The 27,016-nt window shown below is 34.7% G+C and overlaps 3 protein-coding genes across 5 annotated transcripts; all 3 read left to right on the plus strand.

Annotated features, from left to right (window-relative positions):
• Nucleotides 1-3,440: 3,440 nt before the first annotated feature.
• On the plus strand, nucleotides 3,441-5,543 carry LOC108984414 (cytochrome b561 and DOMON domain-containing protein At3g25290-like). Its single transcript, XM_018956369.2, has 3 exons — nucleotides 3,441-4,187; nucleotides 4,398-4,661; nucleotides 4,801-5,543. The coding sequence occupies exons 1-3, from the start codon at nucleotides 3,522-3,524 to the stop codon at nucleotides 5,086-5,088; spliced, it is 1,218 nt and encodes a 405-aa protein (XP_018811914.1). The 5' UTR covers nucleotides 3,441-3,521; the 3' UTR covers nucleotides 5,089-5,543.
• A 4,435-nt stretch (nucleotides 5,544-9,978) lies between these two features.
• On the plus strand, nucleotides 9,979-14,108 carry LOC108984423 (pyridoxal phosphate homeostasis protein). The gene is made up of 7 exons (XM_018956381.2): nucleotides 9,979-10,284; nucleotides 10,369-10,435; nucleotides 10,980-11,026; nucleotides 11,317-11,404; nucleotides 11,947-12,080; nucleotides 12,324-12,422; nucleotides 13,699-14,108. Exons 1-7 carry the CDS (start codon nucleotides 10,063-10,065, stop codon nucleotides 13,777-13,779), a joined length of 738 nt encoding a protein of 245 aa, XP_018811926.1. The 5' UTR covers nucleotides 9,979-10,062; the 3' UTR covers nucleotides 13,780-14,108.
• A 1,446-nt stretch (nucleotides 14,109-15,554) lies between these two features.
• On the plus strand, nucleotides 15,555-26,802 carry LOC108984431 (1,4-alpha-glucan-branching enzyme 3, chloroplastic/amyloplastic). 3 transcript variants are annotated; one of them, XM_018956392.2, is made up of 21 exons: nucleotides 15,555-15,939; nucleotides 16,125-16,196; nucleotides 16,525-16,589; nucleotides 16,893-17,582; nucleotides 18,274-18,446; nucleotides 18,539-18,628; nucleotides 19,083-19,158; nucleotides 19,558-19,665; nucleotides 20,934-21,024; nucleotides 21,219-21,320; nucleotides 21,643-21,745; nucleotides 23,228-23,365; nucleotides 23,485-23,556; nucleotides 23,686-23,790; nucleotides 24,034-24,111; nucleotides 24,182-24,289; nucleotides 24,903-24,983; nucleotides 25,181-25,285; nucleotides 25,586-25,671; nucleotides 25,781-25,835; nucleotides 26,308-26,802. In XM_018956392.2, exons 1-21 carry the CDS (start codon nucleotides 15,668-15,670, stop codon nucleotides 26,338-26,340), a joined length of 2,703 nt encoding a protein of 900 aa, XP_018811937.1. In that variant the 5' UTR covers nucleotides 15,555-15,667; the 3' UTR covers nucleotides 26,341-26,802. The 3 variants fall into 3 exon arrangements, with proteins under 3 accessions (XP_018811937.1, XP_018811947.1, XP_035543340.1); XM_018956402.2 differs by having other exon boundaries at nucleotides 18,280-18,446; XM_035687447.1 differs by lacking the exons at nucleotides 24,903-24,983; nucleotides 25,181-25,285; nucleotides 25,586-25,671; nucleotides 25,781-25,835; nucleotides 26,308-26,802 and having other exon boundaries at nucleotides 24,030-24,111; nucleotides 24,182-24,286.
• Nucleotides 26,803-27,016: the final 214 nt, after the last annotated feature.

Genomic DNA, 27,016 nt, shown 5'->3' on the forward strand with positions numbered 1-27,016 from the left:
TGTAAAATGACGCTGTTTAAATCATTTAAATGAAACGACATCGTTTTACTTATGATATAATATGTTATATCAACCGGTTTAGTAGTTTGAACCTAGTTCTAATCGAGATCGAATCGACAGACGTCGATTTCTTATATTTTTTATCATCGACTGACCGGTTTCTAACTCCTATACACCCCCAATTGAGATAAGATGAGATTTTTCATCTCAATTCAATGTCCAAATCAGTCCTAATCGCACTAAAGACTTCTTTATACCAACAACAAGGGTTGTTGGGGCCTTGACTAACAAGCCCAATATATGTCCAGAAATACTATTGGCCAGTAAAGAGAAATTCCAACTAGGGCTGTAAATGAACCAGTTTGTTCGATAGCCCGCTCGGTTAAACTCGAATCAAACTCGACTCATGAAAAAAAAAAAAAAAAACTCGTTCGTGAAAGCAGATATCCGCTCGATTTGTAAATGATACGTACCCGACAAAACTCGACTCGACTCGGCTAAGGCTTGTTAAAACCCGCTTGTTTATGCTCGAGTAGACTCGTTAGCTCGACTCGATTAAAACTCATTCATATATTGATAAATATATATATACACCTATGTATATATACATATATATGTATTAGCTAATAATATAAACATATCACTTTATAATTAAATATATAATATGTAATCTAATTACGTATGTCTATATAGTAAATATACTTCATAGGTATATTTTATAATTTGTATAATAATTAGTCGATAAAATTTAATAATTTCATATACTAGTATGTAGGAACCATATATGAAATAGATATATACTATCATATTAAGTGTATATATTAATAATATATACACACATATAATATATTGTTATTTTGGATAAATATCAACTAGTTAAATATTAATTATTTATGATTTTTTAAAATTTTTATAATTCAATAGAAGTTCTACTTGTTAGTTGTATAAATTTAATATTAACTTTTTCATTTATTCATTTTATTAATTATTAAATCTTATTTAAAAAATAAACAATTCGAGCTCGAGCTCGAACTCGTTTGTGGGACGAGCTCGAACTCGAACTCGAACTCGAGTTAAGAGTTAAGCTTATCGAGTCGAACTCAAACATAGAATAAAAAAAAAATCTCAAGATCGAGCTCGAACTCGAGTATTTTGAATCGAGTCGAGCTCGGCAATCCAAAACTTGGCTTGACTCTGCTTATTACAGCTCTAATTCCAACCTTGCCCAAAAAGTCATTCCATAACATGTTGGATAAAGTAATAAGGAGAGAGTCACGTCCTTTTCTTACAATAACAACAGCAACAACAACAACAAAAAAAAAACTGAGAAACCATTCAGACCCCTCCAGCATAGTGAAAAATGAAGGCTGAAACTGAGGTACAGGCCGAAGATGAGAACAGTGTAGTGCCTGCCCTCAGTTACATTGCCTTTTCTTATTCAGACGTTTCAGTGTGTTCGGAGTTGGTAAAATGAAGGCCGATACAAAGAATTATTGACAAGGAAATGTTTAAAGACACAGGTTTTTATGCGAAGTGCGAACGTGAACAGTAACTTATTTTTACCCTCTTTCATTTATTATGTTTAAAAATTTAAAAATCGAGTGCATGTGTCACAGTTCAAGATCAAATTCAAGAAATAAATAATTTTAAGTGAGTATTGGAAGACAAGAAATGCTTTAATCACGAAGTGATTTCACAAAAATATTTTGCAAACTAACGTATTTTGATGTAATATTTTAGATTATAATTTTTTTATTATAAAATAGATCTAATGATAAAATAATATCAATTTATAAATTTATTTTTTTAATATGTATTTGGAGCTATAGCCCTTCTCTTAAACATTCGGCTGGCCATTCATAATTTTATGAGTAATGTTATACATCACACTCTCATCATATTTTGATTATATTGAGTAGTATGTAATATATTCATTATCATTAAATGATAAATAAGTATGTAATAAATTATCATTTAATAATGATAAATATATCACATCTTTTTTATAATGGGATAATAGTATGGTATATAAAATTTTTCTAATTTTATAATCGGGTCAGTGCTTCTCCGGATATCACACCATTCGCACCATCAAGGGGTACCCAAAAAAGGAAAGAAAGTTAAAGGCCGGTGATGGGAATATTTGCTTGCCACGAGGTTCTAAAGTAAAGGTAGGAAGGATTTCTTAGTTTGATGGGTAAAGCATAAATGTAGACAGTGATCAGAAACATGAAACACGACCTATAAAGTATAAACGTTCTTCACCATCAATCCTCCGGCCCTTACACATAAACATGAAACACGAACTGAACTGTATGCGTGGTACGTACAAACTTCAATTTAATTTTAAAAGAGTCTTTCAGCTACTTTTAAGTGAGTGTTCAGGAAGTACTATATATGTAATATATATATGTTTTGTTCCTCGATTGCATTGCACCAAAGTGGGGGCGATGAATATATAGCTTGTTCATGTCTATAAGTGTCGAACTAAAAGCTGCCACTACCTATGATTTAATTTCTGTTTGTCTTGCATACCTAGTATTCAAATATTCCATACATATATACACCTTTTCATTGGCAACAGTATTAACCTATGTGCCTCCACTGATCATTAAGATAAACATTAAAAAGGCACTGCACCAACAGCAGAGCAACCACAACACTTAGAATAGAACTTTACGAATTGTATTTCATTCTGTTATTTCTCTACTGTTGCATAACAAACTTATTCTTTCCTTTCTCTCTTGTAAGAGTCTATATATAGATCACTGTTGGCATAATGAAAAGCATGGAGGAAAGTTTTACAATTCTGTTATTCTAACAAACAGTTCTGTTTTTCAACTGTATATCCAACATTTTGTTTTTCAATTTGGTCTAATACAGTAAAAGCATCTTTTTTTTTTTTTTTTCTTGTTCCTGACAAAGTAAGCATGCATTAAACATCTAGGAAAGTACAGAACAACTGCAGCTAGCAGCAGTATACCGAGGCTGTGAGGCATCAAAAGAAAGCTACAGCTAGCAGCTGTTTGTTATTACAGTAGGGTATCTTTGGATATAGATGACTTTTTGGTTCAGGGCCAATCATTTTGCATGATCCGTTCTTACTTGTTGGCAGATTTCTAAAGTGCAGTTGCGCCCTTTTCAGAGCAAAATGACGAGCTTCTTCTTTAATTAGTTAGTAAAATGGCCAGTTTCTCCCCCACCCAGATGATGATGATCTTTAGAATATGAGGATGACTATCCTCCAAGTAATTGATGTTCTCAGCTAAATGCCAAGCGTAAATCCTGGGCGGGTCTTTGCCAGCTTCTCAATCAAGACACACCCAGTTATATCAAAGGGCACATGCATTTCTTGAAATCATCATATCGTTCAACATCAAAGGAGAATAAAGCAGCAAGCTAATGCCTTTAGAAATGAACTTTATTCTTACCATTGGGATAAAGAGTTACATTATATATAAAGCCCTCATAGGGACATACCACAAATGAGCAGTAACTTGGGAAACAATTGAGGCAATATCATGTCTTCTTCTACAAAACCTGTAACTCTGGCAATATTATTGGCCTTTTTGCCCGTTCTCTTCAGCGTTGCCCACTCCTCTTCATGTAGTCTTCATTTCTCTGAAATGGCCAAGACTATAAACATCACGCAATGCAAGAAATTGGCGACATTAGGAGCAGAATTTGGGTGGAGCGTCTCCAGCGCCAACCACAGCGAGACGCGGATTGAGATAATCTTAGGAGCCAGTTTACACAGTGAAACGGGATGGCTGGCCTGGGGGGTCAATCCGGGGAAGATGCCACAGATGGTTGGAACTAGGGCCATCATAGGCATCAGACAGCAAAACGAATCCTTAGTAATCAATACCTATAACATCACCAGAGATACCAAGCTCGGTTGCCAGCTCCTGCCTACAGAGAACATGCAGGACGTTAAATTCTCAAGGATGGGAGTAAATTACATTGGAGAAAGGCGCTACATGATCATAAATGCAACGCTATATCTTCCTCTTCGGGACTACAACGTTTCAAAGTTGAGCCACGTGTGGCAAGTTGGGCATCATGCTGAAGGCTGGCAGCCTATGATGCATGCCGCGTCTCTTCAGAATGTGGACAGCACCGAGACTCTAGACATGAACAACGGGAATGCACAGAGCGTTGGACAACACCGGCATCACCTTAGACATGTAAGAAACTAATTAATTTACTTGCAAATTAGCCTTTCAAATTAAAACTATCGCATGCATTTTTTGGCTTTCAATTATATGTATGTATGTGCGTGTATATATAAACTGGAAGATCATGATATATATATATATATATATATATATGTTAAATTTGATGCTAAGGACTAGACATGATCATAATTAATTATGGGTTTGTACTTTTAATTGTAGGTGCATGGGATTCTGAACATCGTCGGGTGGGGAGTAATGTTGCCCATTGGTGTGATTGTCGCAAGGTACTGCAGGATATATCCCTTTAAGATTAATGGAGAGGAAACGTGGTTTTATATTCACGTTTCGTGTCAGATAGCCGGCTATGTTATTGGCACCACAGCCTGGGGCATTGGTTTAGGGCTTGGGCATACTTCAAGATACTATATCTTTCGCACCCACCGGCTTCTTGGTATATCCATATTCACGTTCGCAACTTTACAAGTAAACTCTCTTAACCTGTCTCTGTCGACTCTAGCTCGGTCGACGCTCCGATCACATATTGGTTTTTTTTATATGTATGTATGTATTGTATAAATTTTGTTGGTACAATATATATTGATCTTTTGGGTTAATTTCTTAGATTTTGGCGCTCCGTTTAAAACCGAAGCCGGACGATGATTACCGCAAGCACTGGAACATGTACCATCATCTTCTTGGCTATTTACTGCTCGCTGGGATTTCTGTGAACATATTCCAAGGGATCAACATTTTGGACCATGACGGAACTTGGAAATGGGCTTACATCGGAGTGCTTGTAGCTTTTGCAGCCATTACATTGGGGTTGGAGATTTACACTTGGAACAAATTTATATCAGATCGTCGCCCGCCCGGCGCCAAAAAGGGAATTCAAGGAAACGTCGGTGCATGACACGACTTCAAAAACAAAAGTCGGTAGTAGTAGTACTCCACCTGCCCCTGCTATTTGAACTTAGACCAAATCATCACATCAACTAATTGGAAACCAGAAGCACAAATTAACATGATGATTGTGCGAGAACATCATGACTGCTGATGTTTTAGTGGTCATTTTAAAAAAAGTTTTCTAGGGTGTGTATGTTCATGCATTTTCATGCAGTTTCCGTTGGGAAAATAATAAAATATTGTTTTTTAATTACATTTTGTTCAGGGTGTGTCGACTGCTGGCCAATAAATGGTCTTTTTTTCTTTTGGGGTTATATCTTGTACAGTTAGATAACCGGTACTTGATCTGATCGTTTATTCTGATTTCTTGTCCATTAAACAGTGCCCGTACGTGTAATGTTGACTTAAGATTTTTGGTTTTATTTCTTAGATAATCAAGATGAAAACTGCTATTTGTGCTTACATATCAATACATGTGGTCCTGTAGACGTGTTAGATATTTATATATTATAAATAAGTGAATCACTGAATACAATTAAGTGAACTGGTTGATATTTGGGGCGGGTGGCTAAAGGTGGAAAGACATATAATTAGTGATGTCTATCGTGGAATCATAAAAATTGAAACATTAACAATTTAATAGAAAAATAAATTATAATTATAAACAAAAAATTAAAATTAAAATTACAAACATATATTAGAAATAAAAAAATTACAAACTAAAATCTGTCTGATCAAGATGAGGTGAGGATCAAGATGAGAATAGATCATTTGAATTTTAGTCCTTGAGCTTGGGTCTTGAGATTAGGATTGAACTGCACATATGACAATAAGATTATAAAAACTAAAAAAATACAGGAAAAATAATTAGATACAAAAATTATATAAATATAAAGAAAAATTAAGAGACAATACAAATTGTATAAACCTATGACAAATGGCAATGGTGGATCCGATACCACGAAATCATATTGCAGCAGAGGTAAACATTGTCTCATATATTGCTACAATGATTAAATTTTAAATTAATACTGATGAAATTAATATAAATAAATCAAAATAATAAAATGAAATCAATGATTATCAGATCCAGGCTAATCACCACCATCCTCCTCATCAGTCCCCTTAAAGTCAAGAACATCCGGAACATGAATTTCCATCTTGTTGATCAAATTCTGCGTGCAAATCAATACCTCTATAGTAGTAGCAGACAATGAACTTCAAAATGGATCCAATATGTACCCTCAAATACTAAAGACCGACTCTGAGGCAACGATGCTAATAGATATGGCCAAAATACTGTGGACTATCTCTCCAAAGACAGGATATTTTACGGCATTGGTATTCCAATATATCAAATTTTTGTGTATATTGGAGAAGATTCCTTGCCAAATATCTATCTATCTCCGATTTCGTCTCCATAGATTGACGAACTAGTAGGAGGCTTTCACCCCTTGCCAACCTACGTTTTTTTCTCGCCCCGACTTCTGGAGGAGGGGGTAGGTGTAGGTGTAGGTGCATTACCACCCCTGATCAAGGTAAACTCATCAAACAATTTACCAATGGTTTCTCTAACCATTGTCTCAATAAGCTCAACCCATGCGTTTCCGCACACAAGTCTCAAACCATGTATCATGCTATCAATTTTGATATGGGAGTCAAGAGCAACAATCACATATAACAAAATATTTAGTCTACTCAAATCTCTCCAATACTTGTCATATTTGACCATCATCATCAATGTCATCTCCCGCATCCTAATATGGTCATCCCTACACATTTCATCCAATTATTCTTTTACTTTACATATTTGCTAACATAAATCATTGGATGTAGGATACAAAAAACCAGATAACCTCAATGTGACATTGTAGAAAAGCCTAAAAAAATTTACAAAAGTAGCAACAACCTCTCAATCATCACAATAGGCTTTCATAATCCTCCGTGCTCATCAAAATATTTGACATATTGAATATCTTTATCATCCAATAATTCAAAAGCCGACTTATATTCTTGGGCCGCCTCCAATAACAAGAATGTTGAGTTTCATCTTGTAGAAACATCAGCACAAAAGGCACTTCTTGGATGTTATGCCCGCATTCCTTATAGTAGCGTTGAATTTATCCAATCTAGCAGAAGACGATCTCACAAATCTCACAGTCATTCTGACTCGTGCAATCGAGTCATCAATATACTTCAGACCATTAGTGACAATTAAATTCAAAATATGTGCAGCACATCTAACATGCAAACAGTCACCACCCAATATTGTCTTATTTGCCTCTCTAAGATAAGTTTTAAGATGTCCCAATACGATATCATTAAACGAGGTATTATCAACTATAATGTCAAAACTTGTGTCAATCACACTCCTTTATTGCGGTCTCCAAGACCTTCCTAACCATCTCATCCCTATGATCGAAACTTTAACAAGATTTAACAATTTTTTTGTGTAATGTCTAATCACAATCAAAGAAATACACAGTTAAAGACATGTAATCATACTTTTGGATAGATGTCCAAGTATCAATAATGAGGCAAACTACTTGACCCTCCAATTGACCTCTCAACAAATATTTATCTTTCTTGTAATATTTTTTAATATCATTTGCCACTGTGCGGCGATAAACAAGATTAAATCTACATTCGAAGTAATTAGAATATTCTTGGAACCCTTTCTTGTCCACAAACTGAAAATGTTGCTCGTCCATGATAACAATACAAGCTAATTTTCTTCTATACTCATCGGAATCATACTTAGTATACCACTTCAACACTGAATCCCTATTGCTCTCATCTGACATTTTTTTTTATCCAAACTCTAGTTTTGATTGACTATTCTCTTATAAGGATTTTAATATTATATTTTTCTTGCATTGTTCTTCTAAATGAACATTTAATTATGATATATCATGTTTCCTATAGTGACATCCATAGAGTTTACTATAATGATTACACTTTGCTTGGACATTATTAGGGTCATCACCCTCTAGTTTAGTAAAGTGAGATCAAACTATGGAAATTTGTTTCTTATTTTGTGTGGGCTTGGGGCAGAGCAAGGTTCCGTCTCCATAGGGTTAAGATTAGGGTCCGTGGGATTAGTGACAGGTGCAGGGTTAGGTGTTAGAGCAGGGGTAGGAGAGTTATCATTAAAATATGCCGGGCTAGACATTCCTGATTCCCCAAAATAATAAAAAATCTGAAATGAAAACATGTCACTAACATCTACATCATAGATTCACAACAACATCAATGATTCACATAAATACCACAGATTCACAGCAACACCATAGATTCACAGCCACTAACATCAGTTGTATACTCAACAATTTTCAGCAATTAATATAAAGTACAATTTTCAAATCAATTGTACGTATTCAAATCAATTTTTAATTTTCAAATCAATTAATATATTCAGCAAACAACCCAATCAATTCTCAAATCACTTGTAACTTTGTAAGTTTGTAACTTAGGGTTTTCTTAAATTAATTTAGAGTTTTGGATTGGAACCCTAAATTAATTTATAGTTTCGAAACCCTAAAATCACAAAATCACATAAAAAAATAACACAAACATCAAAATATATGCACAAAACAAATCTTCACATCACACAATTCACAATCTCAAACTCCTCCATATAATCCTATCATTCCTCCAATCTCTATAATTAAAAAAAAAAAAAAAAAAAAACCACAGATTTGATTAACTTACCTTGGGCGACGGAGATGCAGATAGACAATAACGGAGTAGAAGGTGTAGTGCGTACGACAGAGTAGAGAGAGAGAGAGAGAGAGAGAGAGAGAGAGAGAGAGAGAGAGAGGGTCAGGGCAGGGCCAGGGGAAGGGGAGTCGCAAGATGAGGGAGGACTTAACATCCCATACCAGAACGACGTTGTTTTAAATCCTCCCAGCTATAAAAAAAGGACATCGTTTTTTTATATATAAATACATATATATTTATATTATAAATATATATTATACAAGGGCGGGAGAAAATCGGGGCAGGGTTGGGTCCAGTCCGTCCCTCGCCTCAACTGGGGGGCTAGATGCGAGCAAGGTCACCCACCCCCTGCATTTGGCAGTAGGAATTATTGTCCCACTCATGCGGGGTGGGGCAAACAGGGGCGGGATAGCGGGATGCAGGGTTCCGCTACCCACCCCTAAGAATGAATAGTTTTGCAAACAACAAACTAAAAAATCAAATGAAAAGTCTATTTTATTTTCTATCAATATTTTTTAAATTGAAAAACATATTTTAATTCAGAAATATCAAAATTTTAATTGAAGAAAATGTGGAGGAATTTCATTTTAAGACAAAATAGACTAATTTTATATTGAACCCTTGATTTTACAATATAAAGAATAAGGCTCCGTTTGGTTTCATAGACCATTTCATCTCAATATTTAAATATCATTCAAATATAAATATTTTTTAATTTAAAATTCTGAAGTTTTTAACTTTTTTATCGAAACATTACATAATCATTAAAACTTTTTCAAACTTCTAAATTTCAAACAGAACACAAAAAGAATAAATAAAAAAATCTTAAAATTTTAAAATAAAAATTATATTATAATAATATTTTAATTTAATTTTTTCTCTCTAATTTTTAAAATTTTATAAAATATTTTAACTCAAATTACTTCAATACTATTTATAAATAATCTCACTGTTACTCGTATATTTTTTTATCCCATCTCGTATTATTTATGTAGTCAAAGTAGGCCGAACTCTTCGTCAGAAATACCTGTGAGGGAGAGAAATTTACTAAAATGGAAAAATAAAAATTTCAACCCAGCATACTCTTGGGCTCTCGGTCTCGGGCCCAACTTGGATTAAAGGTACAATTACTTCCATTAGATAATTTAGATTTATGCCACGTATGTCTTTTACAGTAGACAACGGAACTGGACCCAATCTAGTTCTCTTGGCCTCGGACCTTGTATTTTCTACTACATTTGTTCTCACTCCCAAAAGCCGCATGGCTGCTCCGGCGGTTGAAGGCGCGGCTGTGGCGGCTCTCAGATCGGTAATGCACCGTGTCCGTCACGCGGCGGAGAGGTCGGGCCACTCATCAGACCTGGTTCGTGTCGTTGCGGTCTCGAAAACCAAGCCGGTCTCTCTCATCCGCCAAGTGTATGACGCTGGCCACCGATGCTTTGGCGAGAACTACGTTCAAGAATTTGTAGAAAAAGCTCCTCAGGTCTCTTTCTCTCTATATGTTTTATGTTTAAATTGAGGTTGCTTCTTACTCTTTAATTTTGTTTTTTGTTTTTTTTGTCTGTAGCTTCCTGAAGACATAGAATGGCATTTCATTGGGCATTTGCAGAGTAACAAAATCAAATCCCTACTCTGTATGATCTTTTTTCTTTTCTTCTGTTTCATTGCCTGGTTTTATTTTTCTCGTTGGAATATAAATTTGAGGTTCTACAATTGATAAAGTTCCATTTTTTTTTTGTAATAACTAAATGTGGCGAGACAAAGTATTACTGTATTAGCAGTATATATTCTGGTATGGGTAACAGATTTCGGATTATAGGTTTCGGTTTCCGCCGATTTAATTACTGGTAAAAGTGGTAAATATTAATATCCCTTGGTTTTGTTAACTTTTGGTGGATTTTAAGGGCACTTAGAGACCTATTAGCAAAAGGGTTTTAAGTAATCTGATAAATGTTGTTTTCCATATGAGAGCTGGGTGTCTCTGTGTAGGCTTGTGTGTGTCTTGTGCATAAGGAAGAGTGGTAGAGAAATTCCCCACTTGATAATCATGTTACACCACCGTTATCTGTCTGTCTATCTATCTATCCATCTATCTCATTCTACAAGGAATAGTTATTTAAATATGCATGAGAGGAGTACGGTAAGTTTTAAAACCAAGGTTTTAACTTCCATACGCAGCTGGAGTACCAAATCTCGCAATGGTTGAGGGCGTAGATAATGAGAAGGTAAAGACTTAGCCCATTATCTGTATGATTGTTGCACGTAAGATCTAATCTTTCCAATTTGTATTTATTAAAGGAAACTCAAAATCTTCTTTCTTTTTTTGGATTGTGCATGCATTATGCGTTCCAAAACTTATGGACGTAACCAGTTCATTCATGTTATAACTCTCTTATGGCCCTGTCTGAGTTTCAGATTGTGATATTAGTAGTCTTAAGCAAAAACAAGCTAACATTGTAACAAATTTACTTGGGATGACTCACAATGATAATGCTACTCTACGTATAATTCACAGATTGCAAATCATCTTGAGCGTGCAGTGTCGAGCCTCGGGAGAAATCCTTTGAAGGTTTTTGTCCAGGTGAATACCAGTGGAGAAGCATGTGAGTGAAACAGAAAGTCGTTACTGATTTTTTTTTTTATATATCCATTTTCACAGAAGTTCTCCCCGTTATTTAGTTAGGCACAAGCATGTGAAGCAGCTCTGGAATTTCATGAACGTCTGTTTTGCACTCCTCCTTTTACCATCATATGCTTATCCTGAAATATTATGATGTCTGGGCTCTTATACAACCTTGTTTTCCTATCATTTGTGAACTAATGTAACCTTGGCTACGCATTGTCAACTTTGGAGCATCCATCCTGTTCAACTCCAAACATTCCCATAGCCTGTAAACTTAAGTTTAGCGGCAGCATACAGTCAACTGTCAGCATATCTTGATACTTCCAGTGTATCTTTGCTGCTTTCCAAGGCAGCATAATATTCACATTCAGAGTTATCTACATTGGGTTGCTTGCACAAAATAGCATCTTCTTTCCTGTAGTCGTTGGCTTCTCTTTGCATTGATGTGGTATTTATTTGTATTTTACAATGCCTCACAAATTTACATGGCTGATTAGTTGGATTTTTGTGATATTTTTACAGCAAAATCTGGGGTCGATCCTTCTGGTTGTGTTGAACTTGTGAAACATGTTAAATTGCACTGCCCGAATCTAGAGTTCTCTGGCTTAATGACAATAGGGATGCCAGATTATTCATCAACTCCGGAGAACTTCAAGGTGGCAATTTTTGGTTTACACTGTTAAGTGACACTGCACAAGAATGAATTGATCATTTCTTGTTTTCACATAATTTGCTACAAGTTATGGTTATGTGGTGCTTTCGTTATATTTTGGACTATGTTTTCAGATATATGAAAACAGAGTTTGGTATATATTTCCACGTACTGTATTTCTTTTCCCTGAGTTTTTATTTATGAGTTAATTTACTTGGATGCTATTTGTTGTGTTGTGATGCATTAGACACTATCGAACTGTAGAATTGAGGTTTGCAAGGCACTTGGAATGGAGCAGCAGCAGTGTGAGCTGTCAATGGGCATGTCCGGTGACTTTGAGCTAGCGGTAAAAAAGCTATATCTTGGGGCGAAGTTAAATAGTTAATTCCTAACGAAGATAGCAATGAACTTCGAATTCCTTGATTTTTGGTGCAGTAGATGTTACTTTTTGATTCCTGAACATTTTAATCCTCAAGCATTGTGCTGACTGGAACCGTCCTTGGACTATAAGATAGTTAGCTTGAAATGTTTTGTTTTTTTTTGTATAGGTAATCAAGAAGTTATATTCATAAAAATAGGTAAAGCCCGGGTATACAGGAGTTAGCTTGAAATGTTGGCATTGGTTGGATTGATTTAAGTAAGAAATGGGTTACAAGAAGGGGACAAAACCACAGAAACTTTGTAGGAATTGTTTTGAAACACCGGGAATGCACTTCAGAAATGCTTGGGGCACATTTGAAAATGACCAGGGATTATCTCTGAAAGAATGGGAACTTTACAATCGAATATTGAATTAGGGGATACTTGAGGAATGAGATGAGAAATTTATGAACAATAGCGAATGATTTGTGAACAATAGTGAAATGGTTTGAGTTATGATGTTTTATGAGATCTTGAGAAATGAGAGAGAAAAATTTAAACAAAAATATTATAAAGTTAAAATATTATTATAATATAAAATTTAATGTTATGTTTTTTTGGAATTTGAAAAAGTTGAATTATTTTTTATGTTCTATTTGGAAGTTTGGGAAAGTTGTAATGATTAGATGAAAAAAGTTGAAAATTCGAAATTGAGAAGTAGTTTGAGTGATGTTTGGATGTTGAGGTGTGATGTGATGAGATGAAACCATCTCAACATCCAAACAACCCCTTAGTTATCTTGAAAATTTAACTTATCCACCCGTGGATAGCCCAAGTAGTAAGGGCGAACTTGTGTGCATGTGTGCCATGTCACAGGTTTGATTCCCCTCGAGATTAAACTGCAATTTAAGTGGGAGGCCATGGTAGTGGGTTGCTGTGCTAGTCTCCACGGGGGTTTAGGTTCCATGGGTGAGTTTTAAGAGCTTTGCCGTAGGGTGGTTTCCCCGTAATTAAAAAAAAAAAAAAAATTATCTTGAAAACTTAACTATAAAAGAAAAGGTTGTCTTGAAAACTTGAAAGAAATGCATTTCATGCTGTTCTTGCATCCTTGTTTTTTTTTTTTTTTTAGGTAAATGTTGTTCTTGCATCTTGTAAACGGTCGTTTAAGTTTTACAGCTTATAAAAATGCATTGTACTTAGCAAGGCTGGAACACTATCAATGAGATCTTGCAACTAATTATGGCGTTTTCTGCTATCTGCAGATTGAAATGGGCAGTACCAATGTGAGAGTTGGATCTACCATATTTGGCCCGAGGGATTACACCAAAAAACAACCAAATTAGCATCTTCAAGTCACATACTGTTTCTGCAGAAAAAGGAAAAAGGGTGCATGACGAAATTTTATATTTTTATTAATATACACATACTTATTTGTTGGTGTTGTAAAGAATAATTATATTTGAAGGTCTTTATACTACAAACCATTTACGTGGCATAATTGGATTTATAAGATAAATTTTAAAATTTAAATTTTATAAATCAAATTATGCTATGAATATAGTATAGTGTGTAAAGGCTTTCAAATTGCACTACTCTGCTGTAAAATAGAAAAACAATTTTACTTTTCACATGTATCTCCAAATCAATGCGCTACTTGCTCCAAATTTATGTACTTTTAGTTCATTTCGTGATTAGCCCATGTTTTTTTTAGAGATGTGTGGTCCATCTAGAAAATTGACGTGATTTAATGTGATTTATTAGATTATAATTTTTTTTTATTATAAAGTGGATGTAATATTTTATCGTAAGTCATGTTGTATTTTTTTTTTTACTATGTTCGGTTTTAGCTGTTGTATATCATATTATTTGCAATTTTATTATGATCAATAATACCAAACACATGTTGCTTGTTGATTGTGATTATTTTCCATAAATAACCGTAACCGTTCATATCTAAAAATAATATTTTTACCCAACTATGTTGAGTATGGGTTAAAAAAAAACTATGTTGAATATGGTCTCATTTGTGGCAAAAAAGCGATACTTTTCTGCCCAGTTAGAAAATAGAGTCGGGCTTGCCGTTCAGAGTAATCCACTCCACTCTAGCTGCTAGTTCATTTTTTTATTTTTATTTTTTAATTTTTGTATTCATATTTTTTAAATATTTTTAAAAAATAAAAAAAATACACTAATACATTTAAAATCATTTCCTTAATTAAAAGAATTTTTTTTTCCGAACAGTCAAGTCAAGTAGATCGGTAACAATTAGTGGACAAAGTAACTTTTTCAAAACAAGGACAATATTATTTTTTTTGAAAGAAACAAGGACAGTATTAAAAAAGCTTATGAATTTTCAAAAACAAGATCGTTCAGAATAGAAAAAACGAAAAGATAAATAAACAGGCATTTAAAAAAAAACTAAGGTCATATTTGCTTACGAAAAATGTTGAGAATTTTGAGTTTTTTTTTTAGATTAGGATTTGAAAATAAGAATATTTTTTAAAAATAATTATTATATTTATATTTGTAAAATAGGATAAACATAATGAAAACTATTTGAATATAATTTGTAAAAAATATTTTTATTATGGAGTTTATTTGAATGTCTTTATACTACGTACCATCTACGTGCCATAATTGGATTTGTAATATTTAATTTTTAAAATTTATATTTCAAATCAAATTATACTGTTTAGATAGTGTGCTGTATAAATACTTTTAAATATAGAGAAATAATTTGTATAAGTCTCAAATAGATAAGCTCCATATAAATTCTTGTAAAAAAAAAAAAAACCTCACCTTAAAAAAGTATAAGAAAAATTATTATTTATTAGTAAGACCTATTGTTTTATAAAAGACTTGTATATAATTTGTCTATTTGAAACTTGTATCTAGTATTACTTTTAAATATAATTATTTTATAAATTAATATTAATTTTTGTGTTTGAGTAATAAGAGGATAGAAAAATCTTTGAGATTTGAAGATGTTTGATTTGTTTTTAAAAAACTAAAAACGTTTGAAAAATTACGTGGTTTTCTAAAATTCAATTCAGTAGTGAAAAATAAAAATGGAAACAATTGCGGTGCTTGTTCTTTTGTTCCCGAGTCGACTCGTAAACCTCACTCCAAAGCACTTGTTATCTTAAACCCCTTTGCTCCCCACTCGCCCCTACTCCCTCTCTCTCAGTCTTCAGAGCTCCAACAACTGCCCCTGCAGTTCTGCTCTTCCCAATGAGTACACTCTCTCTCCCAATCAGTATTTCCTTCTGCCCAAACAGCCTCTCCATCCAATTCCAATCCCAACACAGACGCCAGAGAGTCACTTTTCCCAGAAAAGTAAAGATTATATGCTCGGGTACAGAGCAACCGCAACAACCACCACCACGACAACAATACTCCAAAAAGAAGAACGTGACAGAGGGTGAGAAAGGGGTCGACCCAGTTGGGTTCCTCACCAAACTCGGCATTTCCCATAAAGCTTTCGCTCAGTTCCTCCGCGAAAGGTAATAAACAAAATTTTAAAGAGAAAAGGAGGATGAAAATGAATAGAATTGAAGCGGTGTGTTTGTTTGATAAAAGAAGGTGGTAGAAAGATAAAAGAAGTTGGAATTTTTATAGTACTTCCTTTTTCTTGTATTTAGTTCATTGTTGTCAAGGTATCACAAGTTGGTTTACTTGCATAACGCAGGCATAAGGCGTTGAAGGACCTCAAAGATGAAATTCTCAAACGTCACGTCAACTTCAGGGACATGTCTACTGGGTTAGTCAACTTAATACCATTTTTTGAAGTTATTTTTTTTTGTGTGTTTATTTTCTATATTGTCTGTTCTAGTTTGGGTTTGATGGGCAGGACATGCCTAATTCTTTAAGAGATTCTAAGCTCGTTCTTCGAAAAAGATAAAGAATTTGGAACTGCCGAGCAATTATTCCGAATATGTTTGTGAAAAGGTCGATGATATAGTCTTGATTTGCGTATAAATTTCTTTTTGGTATCTTTTGATCACAAGGGACTTATGAAGCGGACAGTGTGTTGGTGGAATTGAGGTTCTGTCTAAGCGAGGTTGATTTTTCTTGGTTTTCTTGTATAGATATGAGATATTGGGCATGCATCGCCATGTGGAACATCGGGTGGATTATCTGGAATGGGCTCCAGGTTTGAAATCATGCTCAAGTTTTTCTTATTTGCGTGATTCTCTAATTTTATTAACTATGTGGTTAAATATTTAGCTTTCTTGTTTCTCTAATTATGACCTAAATTGGTGCCACTTAAGGAAAAAATTTTGGCAGTATTTTATTTTCTTTTGTATTTCCCGGACATTTGAATTACTTGGCTAAATAACTTGCCTAATTGGTTAAATTGATGTTCAAGATTTTTAACTCAACTCTCCAGTCAACTTTTCTCTTCTTTCGGTTCAGTTCTTGAACTAACAATGCCCTTTCTTCTATCCGAATACAGGTGCTCGCTATTGTGCACTGGTTGGTGATTTCAACGGGTGGTCACCAACAGAGAATTGTGCAAGAGAGGGTCATTTCGGCCATGATGATTTTGGATACTGGTTCATTATACTTGAAGATAAGTTGAGGGAGGGAGAAAAGCCAGATGAACTCTATTTCCAACAGTATAATTATGTTGATGACTTCGATAAAGGTGACAGTGGTGTTACCATCGAAGAGATCTTCAAGAAAGCAAACGATGAGTACTGGGAACCCGGAGAGGATCGATTTGTTAAAAACCGTTTTGAGGTGCCAGCAAAGCTATATGAGCAAATATTTGGTCCTAATGGACCACAAACTTTAGAGGAAATGGAAAAAATAATGGAAGAAACACCAGATCCAGAAACTAGACACAAGGCATGGAAAGAACAGCATAAAAATGACCCACCTAGTAACTTACCACCTTTTGATGTGATTGATAATGGAAAAGAGTATGACATTTTTAATGTGGTCAGTAGTCCTGAATGGTTAGAGAAAATTCGCGCCAAGAAACCTCCCTTGGCATACTGGTTAGAGACACGTAAAGGAAGGAAGGCATGGTTGAAAAAGTACACTCCAGGTATTCCTCATGGAAGCAAATACAGGGTCTATTTTAACACTCCGAGTGGACCATTGGAACGAGTGCCTGCTTGGGCTACTTATGTGCAGCCAGGTGATTTTCATCTGCTGGAAGTCATTTCTATGTTGTATCTTTGTTGGGAAACAGATCCTCTTGTGTGATTTCTTCACTCTGTTACTTTAATGTTACATTGACACTCATGCTTAGGTATCACTCTTGTATATGTCCTTTATATTTGGGCCATGCCTATCTTTATTCATCGTCAATAAAAACTCTTGTTCACTATTACATATCTATTTATAGAGATGAAGAAAATACAATTCATAATGCAAATGACCAATAATCATATTTACACCTTGTAATATCTGTAGGATAAAAGTACCGACAAAAAAAAAATATCTGTATGATAAAAATATATTTTCCACCCTCCAATTGACATGTGTTGTACGCTTTGCATCACAAACTCTATAACCAACTGTTGGGTCTGGTGTTATTGGTTGCCTCATAAATACATTGTGCAGCCAATCGGGTACATCAGAATCTGACTTTAAATATAGAATCTGCATGCAGTGAGGTAGGATTTCTATTTGCAACAAGTGCTAAGCTCAGGATATGCATGGAGTACAATGCCTGCTTGTAACTCTAGTGGCCTTCTTATCTTTTTTTAGGAGTATCTTTCCATCCATCATACGCCTTTTCCCCTTTTGATTATTTTCTGATTCTTTTTTACAAGTTTTGCCATGTTGCATTATGTATACTCCATTTAAATGTTGATTAAATTCAGACACAGATGGAAAGCAAGCTTATGCAATCCACTGGGAACCACCCCCTGAATGTGTATTTAAATGGAAAAACAAACACCCAAAAGTGCCAAAGTCCTTGCGCATATATGAATGCCACGTTGGAATAAGTGGATCAGAACCAAAAATTTCTTCTTTTAATGATTTTACAGAGAAGGTAATTCCCTGATTGTTCCTTTATTTCACTACTCATTCAATATAGTGAAATGGTATTCAGTTTTCTTCAGCTTGGCACTATTTCCTATGCAGGTCCTTCCCCATGTAAAAGAAGCTGGATACAATGCAATCCAGTTGATTGGAGTCATTGAGCACAAAGATTATTTTACTGTTGGTTATAGAGTGAGCTAAATTTTCTTCTCCCCTTTCCATAACCTCTCCAACAATAAACATATTTCTAACATATAAATTTAGAATTCCCTAAATTGCAAACATTATTAATATTTCAAAATGCATAAAGTGGTAGATTGTAGGAGCAAAATTATTGAAAACAAAATTGTAAGTAGGTGATACAAAATTCTGAAGTTTGGTTGCGACTTCTATTTGGTTTCAGTTTTATTATTCCAATATTTATATATAGAACTGTCTCACATGCATGTTTATTGGCATTTAATTGATAATACAGGTTTAATTTCTAAGGTGTCGGCAGAGTCCTTTTATTGATAATGCAATCTTTATAAACACTCTTTGTTTTGGAATTTGGATTATCTTTTTCTTTTTCTCATTCTTAGTTCTAATATATGCATTTTATTTCACCATTTTATGCATTTGATCTAACATCTCTGTACCAATGCAGGTGACTAACTTTTATGCTGTTAGTAGTCGATATGGCACTCCTGATGACTTTAAGCGCTTGGTTGATGAAGCACATGGTTGTCACTCTTTATCTGATGCCTTTCATTTTTTGATTCATTTTAAAGATCGATGCTTCTCAAGTGGCTGAGAGAGTTCTTGTTCAGCGTAATAGCCAATGTGGGAACAATATCTTGATGTTTTAAGAATCGTATTGTATTCAACATATATTTCAACTGGTCTCACGAAAAGATGATTAGAAGAAAATAATTCAGTACTTGTATAATATGAGAATTAATTAATCCTATACTTTCTTTCCCTGGAATTAGTCGGTACTTTATTTCTGGATAACTGATGCCAATAAAAAGATAATCTCACTGTGCAACATAAACGCTAATTCTGGTTGCCATTCATTATTTTTTATTTGCTGTTGACAACAGAAGTTTGTATATCTTCCAATGACTCTTACATTTTTACAGGACTAGGACTGTTGGTGTTCTTAGAGATAGTCCATTCTTACTCAGCTGCAGATGAGATGGTTGGATTGTCACTATTTGATGGGTCAAATGACTGCTACTTTCATACTGGTATATGCTCAAACTCCTAGTGCCTCTTCTCCAATTGACAGTTGGTCTCTCTCCAAGTTATTTCTTTGTGCTGGCCTTGCTTCTGCTTTGATCAATTTGTCTGTGGTCTGGCTCATGTTCTTTTCTTCTCTCTCTCTCCCTTTTTTTTTGTTTTTGTTTTTCTTCCGGAAAGTAGTTGAATATTGGGTTATGACTAGAAAAAGGTGAAACCTAGGGTGTCACTTCAACCACATCAAATACTTGAATCTAAAAACATGTCCATGAGGCATGCCTCGTCATGTACTGAAGATAAAGTTGCATTTGGTGTTTTTCAGAATGTGGTTGTCTCAAATCTCAGGATATGTCCGTGAGGCATGCCTGATCAGATTTTTTAAAATGTGGTTGTCTCAAATCTCAGGAAATGTCCGTGAGGCATGCCTGATCATGTACTGGCTTTTTCAAAATGTGGTTGTCCCAGGTCAGTAGACTCTGGCTCAAATGCTGCTACTTCATCTGGAGCTTAAGGTCATACACACATGATCCATTGGATCCATGTAACTTACAATCAAAGTGTGGGAGTCTCAGTGCATAACATGTAGGTGTTAGCCTCCTTTGCTGGAGAGAAAATACAGTCAAACCTAGAATCTTCCTTTTTCTGTCCTCTGGTGCTGAGGCACATGAATTGCGGAATACATAGCAACTAAAAGAGGGTTGTGAAACTTAACATTGCGGAATGTATGTGATGTGTGTGTGGGGGAGAGAGAGAGAGAGAGAGTGAGACAGAGGGATTTGTCTCTGAGGAATTCTGAGGCTAATTTGTAACTGACTAGTGGAGGAAAGAGGCTTGGTCCTGTTAATAAGAACCCCTCTTCTTTATTTGTAGGAGCATACATAGAGGGAATCAATAAGGTTACGCGACCACAGTAATGATTGGAAACAAAGTTTTGAAAGTCTTTCATGCGTTGAGACCTTTTTCACCTTGACAAGTAATTCTTTCCCTTAGAAGCTTCACTTTATTTGCTTTGAAGTTTGGAGTACCGTTGTTACTCGCCCATATGGTATTTTGGGGTGCTCTATGTACTGGTGAACCACATAGTATGAGTTCTTTTGTCGTCATGAGCAAGTCTTACTTTTTCATGTCATATCTAAACAAGTGTCCTTATAAATGTTTTTGTTGTATGATTGAAAGAGTCAAACTTGGTGTAACAAGCTTACAAATTGGTTAATTAAACCTTTTTTTTTATTCAAACACCATTTATTTCTGCCTTCAACTTTTCCTACTTGAATAGGAAAGCGAGGGCACCACAAATACTGGGGTACAAGAATGTTCAACTATGGCGATCCTGATGTGCTACATTTTCTTCTCTCAAACCTGAACTGGTAACTGCAGGGCAGAAACTGTCATTTTATTTTTCCACTTTCAAAATAGTGGACTTACTCAAATGCACCATTCTTCTTTATTAGTGTATGCTTATATATCTGCTGTTGTTTCCTTTTCTTTTCTTTTTTTTCTTTTTTTTTGGGTGTGGAATTATGATAAATTCTTTCCTACTTATGCAATGAAGTTTGAACAGGTGGGTGGTGGAGTATCAAATTGATGGTTTCCAGTTCCATTCACTCTCATCGATGATGTATACCCACAATGGTTTCGCTTCTTTTACTGGCGACTTGGAGGAGTAAGGCATCTATTGAAACTTTTGTGTTTTGCACTTGTTATTGCATTTACTTCATTCACTGTTAAGACACTGATGTTAGACTGTCTTGAACATAACAAGGGCATTTTGAACTTTTAAAGTATGGGTTGAAATTCTTTTTGGCTTGTTGATATATATTTTAAATTCATTCTCCCAAATACATGTGACTTGTGAATTGCATAACTGGCACTGCCACTCAAGAAACGTTGGGTAGCAAAGTATCAAAATATGTTAAATAAATGTGACCTCCATACTGTTAAGGTTAGTTAACATTTTATTCAATATAAACTCTGTTCTATTGCAGGTACTGTAATCAATATGTTGACAAGGATGCATTATTGTACCTCATTTTGGCAAATGAGATACTGCATTATCTCCATCCACATATAGTAACAATTGCTGAAGATGTAAGTATTTCATGTTGTTTGCTTTTATTTTCTATAAAATATCAGCAGATATTACTGCATCTTTTTCTCTTTCTTTCACTAATAAAAAGTATATGATTATTTTGTTGTTTTCTCTTCTAATGAAATGGTATGGATTTAGTTGAAATGAAACATGCATCATCTGTTACTGCTAGTGTGCACAACATATTAGGAAGTTATCCCAACATGGTACCAAATTATATTTTAGTTTATAATTCTAATTGAGCTGCAGGTAATATGTTGATGCTATAATGTAACTAGGCGTTTCTTTTGTATACTTCCTGTATACTTGGGCTTTGCCTATTACATTGTGTTTAATAAAAATTTTTAACTTATAAAATATATATATTGATGCTATAATGGCTAATTTAATTTGATTTAGTTTTTTTGCCATAGTAACTTAGTTTTTATTACTTTTGGTAACTCTGGTTTTTGCTTCGCAATTGTTGAAAATCAACTTTTTTAGTCTTTCCCTTTCCTTCAAACGGCATTTCCTCCCCGTTAAGAGTAGGTCAGAGGGTAAAGTCATTGGTTCAAGAGCCACTGGTACATAACTTGGCAATAAAAACTCTAGTAATAAAAGGAAATTCAATATTTCAAGAAAAAGTGTCTCTTGTTTTTTATTTTTTTATTTTTTTTATAAGTAAGAAGAATTTATTAATCCACATAATTAGGCATAGCCCAAGTACACAGGAAATATACAAGAGAAAAACACCTAATTACAAGCTAAGTGCTGTGAAAAACAGCATAAAAGTCTTTAAAGCTAATCCCATTCAATACAATAGCCGAAGATGAAATTCGTGATTGTGTAGGGATTTCTTGTGGAGGTTTCGAAGATCAATTTAAAGCTCTTTTCATTGTTATTGAGGCGAGACCACCTCTTTTGGCTAGATCTGCTTCTAAAAAAGAAAGGGAGCTCAAGAGACTTTCATGTTCTATCAATTAAGATGCAAGGAAGGAAGTGCCAGTAGGGGAAGGCACAAAGATAGGGTGAATATTGGTGGTTTATGAAGCCTAAGGTCTCTTGTTTTTACTTAGATGATCCCGGAGAAAAAGATAAGATAAGATAAGAAAGGAATGCTTGCTGGGTAACTCTTTCTAGGATTATAATTAGGAACTTTAACATAAGCTAACACAACCCTTGTAACAAAAGTTGAGTTGTAAAGTGTTTGTATACCTGGCTTGAGTCAGGTTTTTTTTTTAAAGAAGAATTTTATTTTTTCTGATTACGAGTAAATGTCTCACTTCATTTAGATTTTGTCCATCATTTGAGTTACAGCTAGGTTCTAAAAAAATGTGCTTTTTTAGGGTGTTGGGTACTTTTGTTGAAACCTTAGTGTTTTGTACTACTCATTCATTTCTTGAGCCCTTTACCTTTTTATGGCAGGATATTTAGCTGTCTGCATTGTGTTTTCAGGCCTTTTTTTTTTATGAATTTTTCTTTTCTCTATTGCCATCGTTCAGGTGACCGTTTATCCAGGATTGTGCGAGCCTCCTTCCCAAGGAGGATTGGGATTTGATTATTATGTTAATCTTTCTGTGCCAGAGATGTGGTCTTCTTTTCTTGAAAATGTCCCAGACCATGAATGGAGCATGAGTAAGGTTGTATTGTATTTCATATAGATAATCTTAGCATCAAACAGGGCTGTAATCTATATTTTGTTAATTCCTTACTTGTATGATATATTTCTAATACTTATTGAATTATATTTATGATGCAGATTGTGAGCACATTAATGAGGAACACACAATATGCAAATAAGATGCTTATGTATGCCGAAAATCACAATCAAGTAATCAATTGCTCTAACCTTCTTTCACAGCTATGACTCTTAACATAGGGACATAATCTATATATATACTTTAGGTAAATTTATGTATATAGAATGACTTCATCTTGCTGTTACAATCTTGCATGTCAGTCCATATCTGGAGGGCGATCATTCGCAGAAATATTGTTTGGTGAAATTGGGGAGCATGCTCAGTGCTCAAAAGAATCGTTGCTTAGAGGGTGCTCCTTACACAAAGTATGATATGCAGCCAATGCATTAGTATTTTCCCTTGACTAACTTAAAATTTAAATTGTGTAGGGAAAATTCCTTTCTTCTCAGAAAATTTGTTTATGCTTCATCAGCATAAACAAATTTTCTGATATTGGGTGGATATAACTATGAAATCTTTATTAAAAAAAGGCTTTCTGTTTTCCGAGAAGACAGAGACCCAAAATCAATATTCTGTTCTAAGTTATTTTTCCTTGGATCTTGAGGCAGATGATCAGATTGATTACATTTACAATTGGTGGCCGTGCTTACTTGAACTTCATGGGCAATGAATTTGGGCATCCAAAGGTGAGGATACTTTCCTTGTAGTATTCATATAGATTTTATTTCATATGACTGATGATCTTCTCATGTTCAGCGGGTTGAGTTTCCAATGCCAAGCAACAATTTCTCATTCCAACTGGCTAACCGTCGTTGGGATCTTTTGGCAAATGGATTGCATTGTGATTTATTTTGTTTCGACAAGGTGCCAACCTAATCAATTGTATTACTACTTTTTTATCTTGTTATGGTAGCATGTTGACATCATGTCTTTCAGGGTTCCCTTGATGTAAAGTGGCTTGGATATTGTATTGGTTGCTTGTAACAAATGCTGAACTGTTCGGTATTTATTTCAGTTTTTGAATAGTCACTTGTAAAAAATGTCATAGTTATGTTCTCTCCATCACATGGATGCAGTTTATACTGTCTAGGAATTGTTGAAGAGAAATGATATTTTTTGCAGTCCTAGGGTGTGCAAGCCCCGCGCACTCCCTTTGAAAAAAGTAGATAAATCTGGAACCCACATGAAAAAATTATTTTTTTAATGGTGGACCCACTTTTTTCAAAATGAGTGCGCGGGAGTTGCATACCTAGGACTATCTCATTACTCATTGTTGAGTTTATTCTTTCACCTGTCAAAAAAAATTCTTGGCTTTGTCGTAAAAGTATATAACCATTGAAAACCACTTCCTTTTTATGGGAAAGAAAGACCTGCTTCGAGAAGAAGTCCATAATGAACTTTTAAATTCTCTTTTGGTGATTAAGCAGAAAATACTTTGATAGCAATGCAAAAATTGTTACTTTTTCCTCTTTTCTAGGATTTGATGAAGTTGGATGAAACCGAGAAAATACTTTCAAGAGGTTTACCGCTCATTCACCATGTGGATGACAATACTATGGTATGGTTTATTCTTTCCATTTAATATGTGATAGATATTTAGTCTAATTGACTAATTAATGCCTTCACCAAAATTTTCACCCATAATTTTGTGCACACACTGCACAAACACATATTTGGTTTTTGGTTCATGATGTACTATTTATATTGTCGATACCTGGTGTCTTTCCGAGATCAATTTGTACTTTGTATTTCCAGGTAATATCTTATATGCGAGGTCCTTTTCTCTTCGCCTTCAATTTTCATCCGACAAATTCTTATGAAAGATACAACGTAGGTGTTGAGGAAGCTGGAGAGTATCAAGTAAGTGTTAATGTACTTTCAATTATTTTATTGTTCAGAAGCTCTAATTCCTGATTATATATAGTTTATCATTGTGATCTGGATATGGTTATGGATACAAAGATTCAGGGTCTCGAAGACACCTGCCCAGAATCTAAGGCAGTGGACAATTCTAATAGTGTTTGTTTTTTGTATATCATTAAGGAGATCAGTTTTCTATGTTAAATAACCGTGCAATGAATAAAAGCTGAACAATTAGCTTTTTGGCATCCTTGCGTTGAGACATACTACAAGTTAGTAAGAGAGTTCCTGTAATGACAGGTAATACTAAATACTGATGAAACGAAGTATGGAGGTCAAGCACTCATGAAGGATGACCAGTATCTTCGGAGAACAATTAGCAAAAGGTAGTTATTTACTTTCCCAAATCTTTTCCTACCTTCACAGCATTTATTTGGGTCCATCTCTTTTAGATTAGTGCTTTCTTCTATCTTCATCTGGCATTTGCCTTCGCAGAATCGATGGCCTACGGAACTGCTTAGAAGTGTCTCTGCCTAGTCGGAGTGCCCAGGTTGGTACATTTTCTTGCAGTTGTGTTCCAGAATTTTTTTTTTTTTTTTTTGGGTGGGCATCTACATGGGACGAGTTATATTCTTTGCTACAAATGGGAAAGTGTTGGAGCATTATGCGTAGGACTATCTTGTCTGTAACTACAAATTTATGTCAGATGATTGCAAACATCAATACACCACGTATGCCTAGATATCTGATGTGAAATGACCAAATGATGAGGGAAGATTATGATATACTTTAAGCATTCTGGATTGCTTCCCTGCCATTTTCTTCTTCGATGCTTCTGCATTGAGTTATTCACATTTCTGCTGTCTTCAACTTATCTGAGTCACTGCTTACTTGTCCCAGCTTCAGAATGCAGGACAGCAAGGCCTAGTTTTCAAATATTCTGATACACGGAATGGTTTCTAAAATTAACATTTATCTTCTGAATTTGCTTGATGGTGAACAAACTTCTTGTATCTTTGCAGGTTTATAAATTAAGTCGGATCTTAAGAGTATAACCAATTTTCACTCTCAGAAAGCAATTTGCACGGCAGATTTCTAAGTATGTTTGTGGTTGTTTTTGGAGGAAAGCACAGAACCTGCCAAGTCTCCATCCGTTTGTGGTTGCTTTTGGAAGTACGAAACCACTGGTGTTTAGTATTATTACTCCTGGAAGCTTTGCTTCATTGATATGATATCGATCTTATATCTATCCAAGTTTACACAGAATGATGGTCATGCAGCATATGGAGAAATGGGTGCTTTGGAACATAAGGATTGGAGTTTTCATTGTGTATGAAATGGTAAATGAGGTAGGTCTGAATTCAAGATGTAGTATTTGAGTGGTAGACATTGGATAGGAAGTTTGTAATACAAGAAAGACAACATTGAAGAGAGAGAAGCACGCAAGGACTTGTTTTGGATAGAACACAACCTTTTTCTAATGCATGTATCAATTCACAACTTTTTGTTAATATATATATATATATATATCAATTCTTCTTTTATAAATATGCTCAGAACCTTTACAGTTTGTAATTATATTCTTTATTATCATTTTTTTTTCAAAAAACAAAATTATCCCAAGTACTAATAACACGTTAAAATAGTAGAATAGAAACAAAATGTAGATGCAATAGATAACAATTCTCCACAAAAATTGTCACATAGGATGGTATGATGGGATTGATGAGA

Source organism: Juglans regia, chromosome 2 (genome assembly GCF_001411555.2).
Source record: "Juglans regia cultivar Chandler chromosome 2, Walnut 2.0, whole genome shotgun sequence".
Lineage (NCBI taxonomy): Eukaryota > Viridiplantae > Streptophyta > Magnoliopsida > Fagales > Juglandaceae > Juglans > Juglans regia.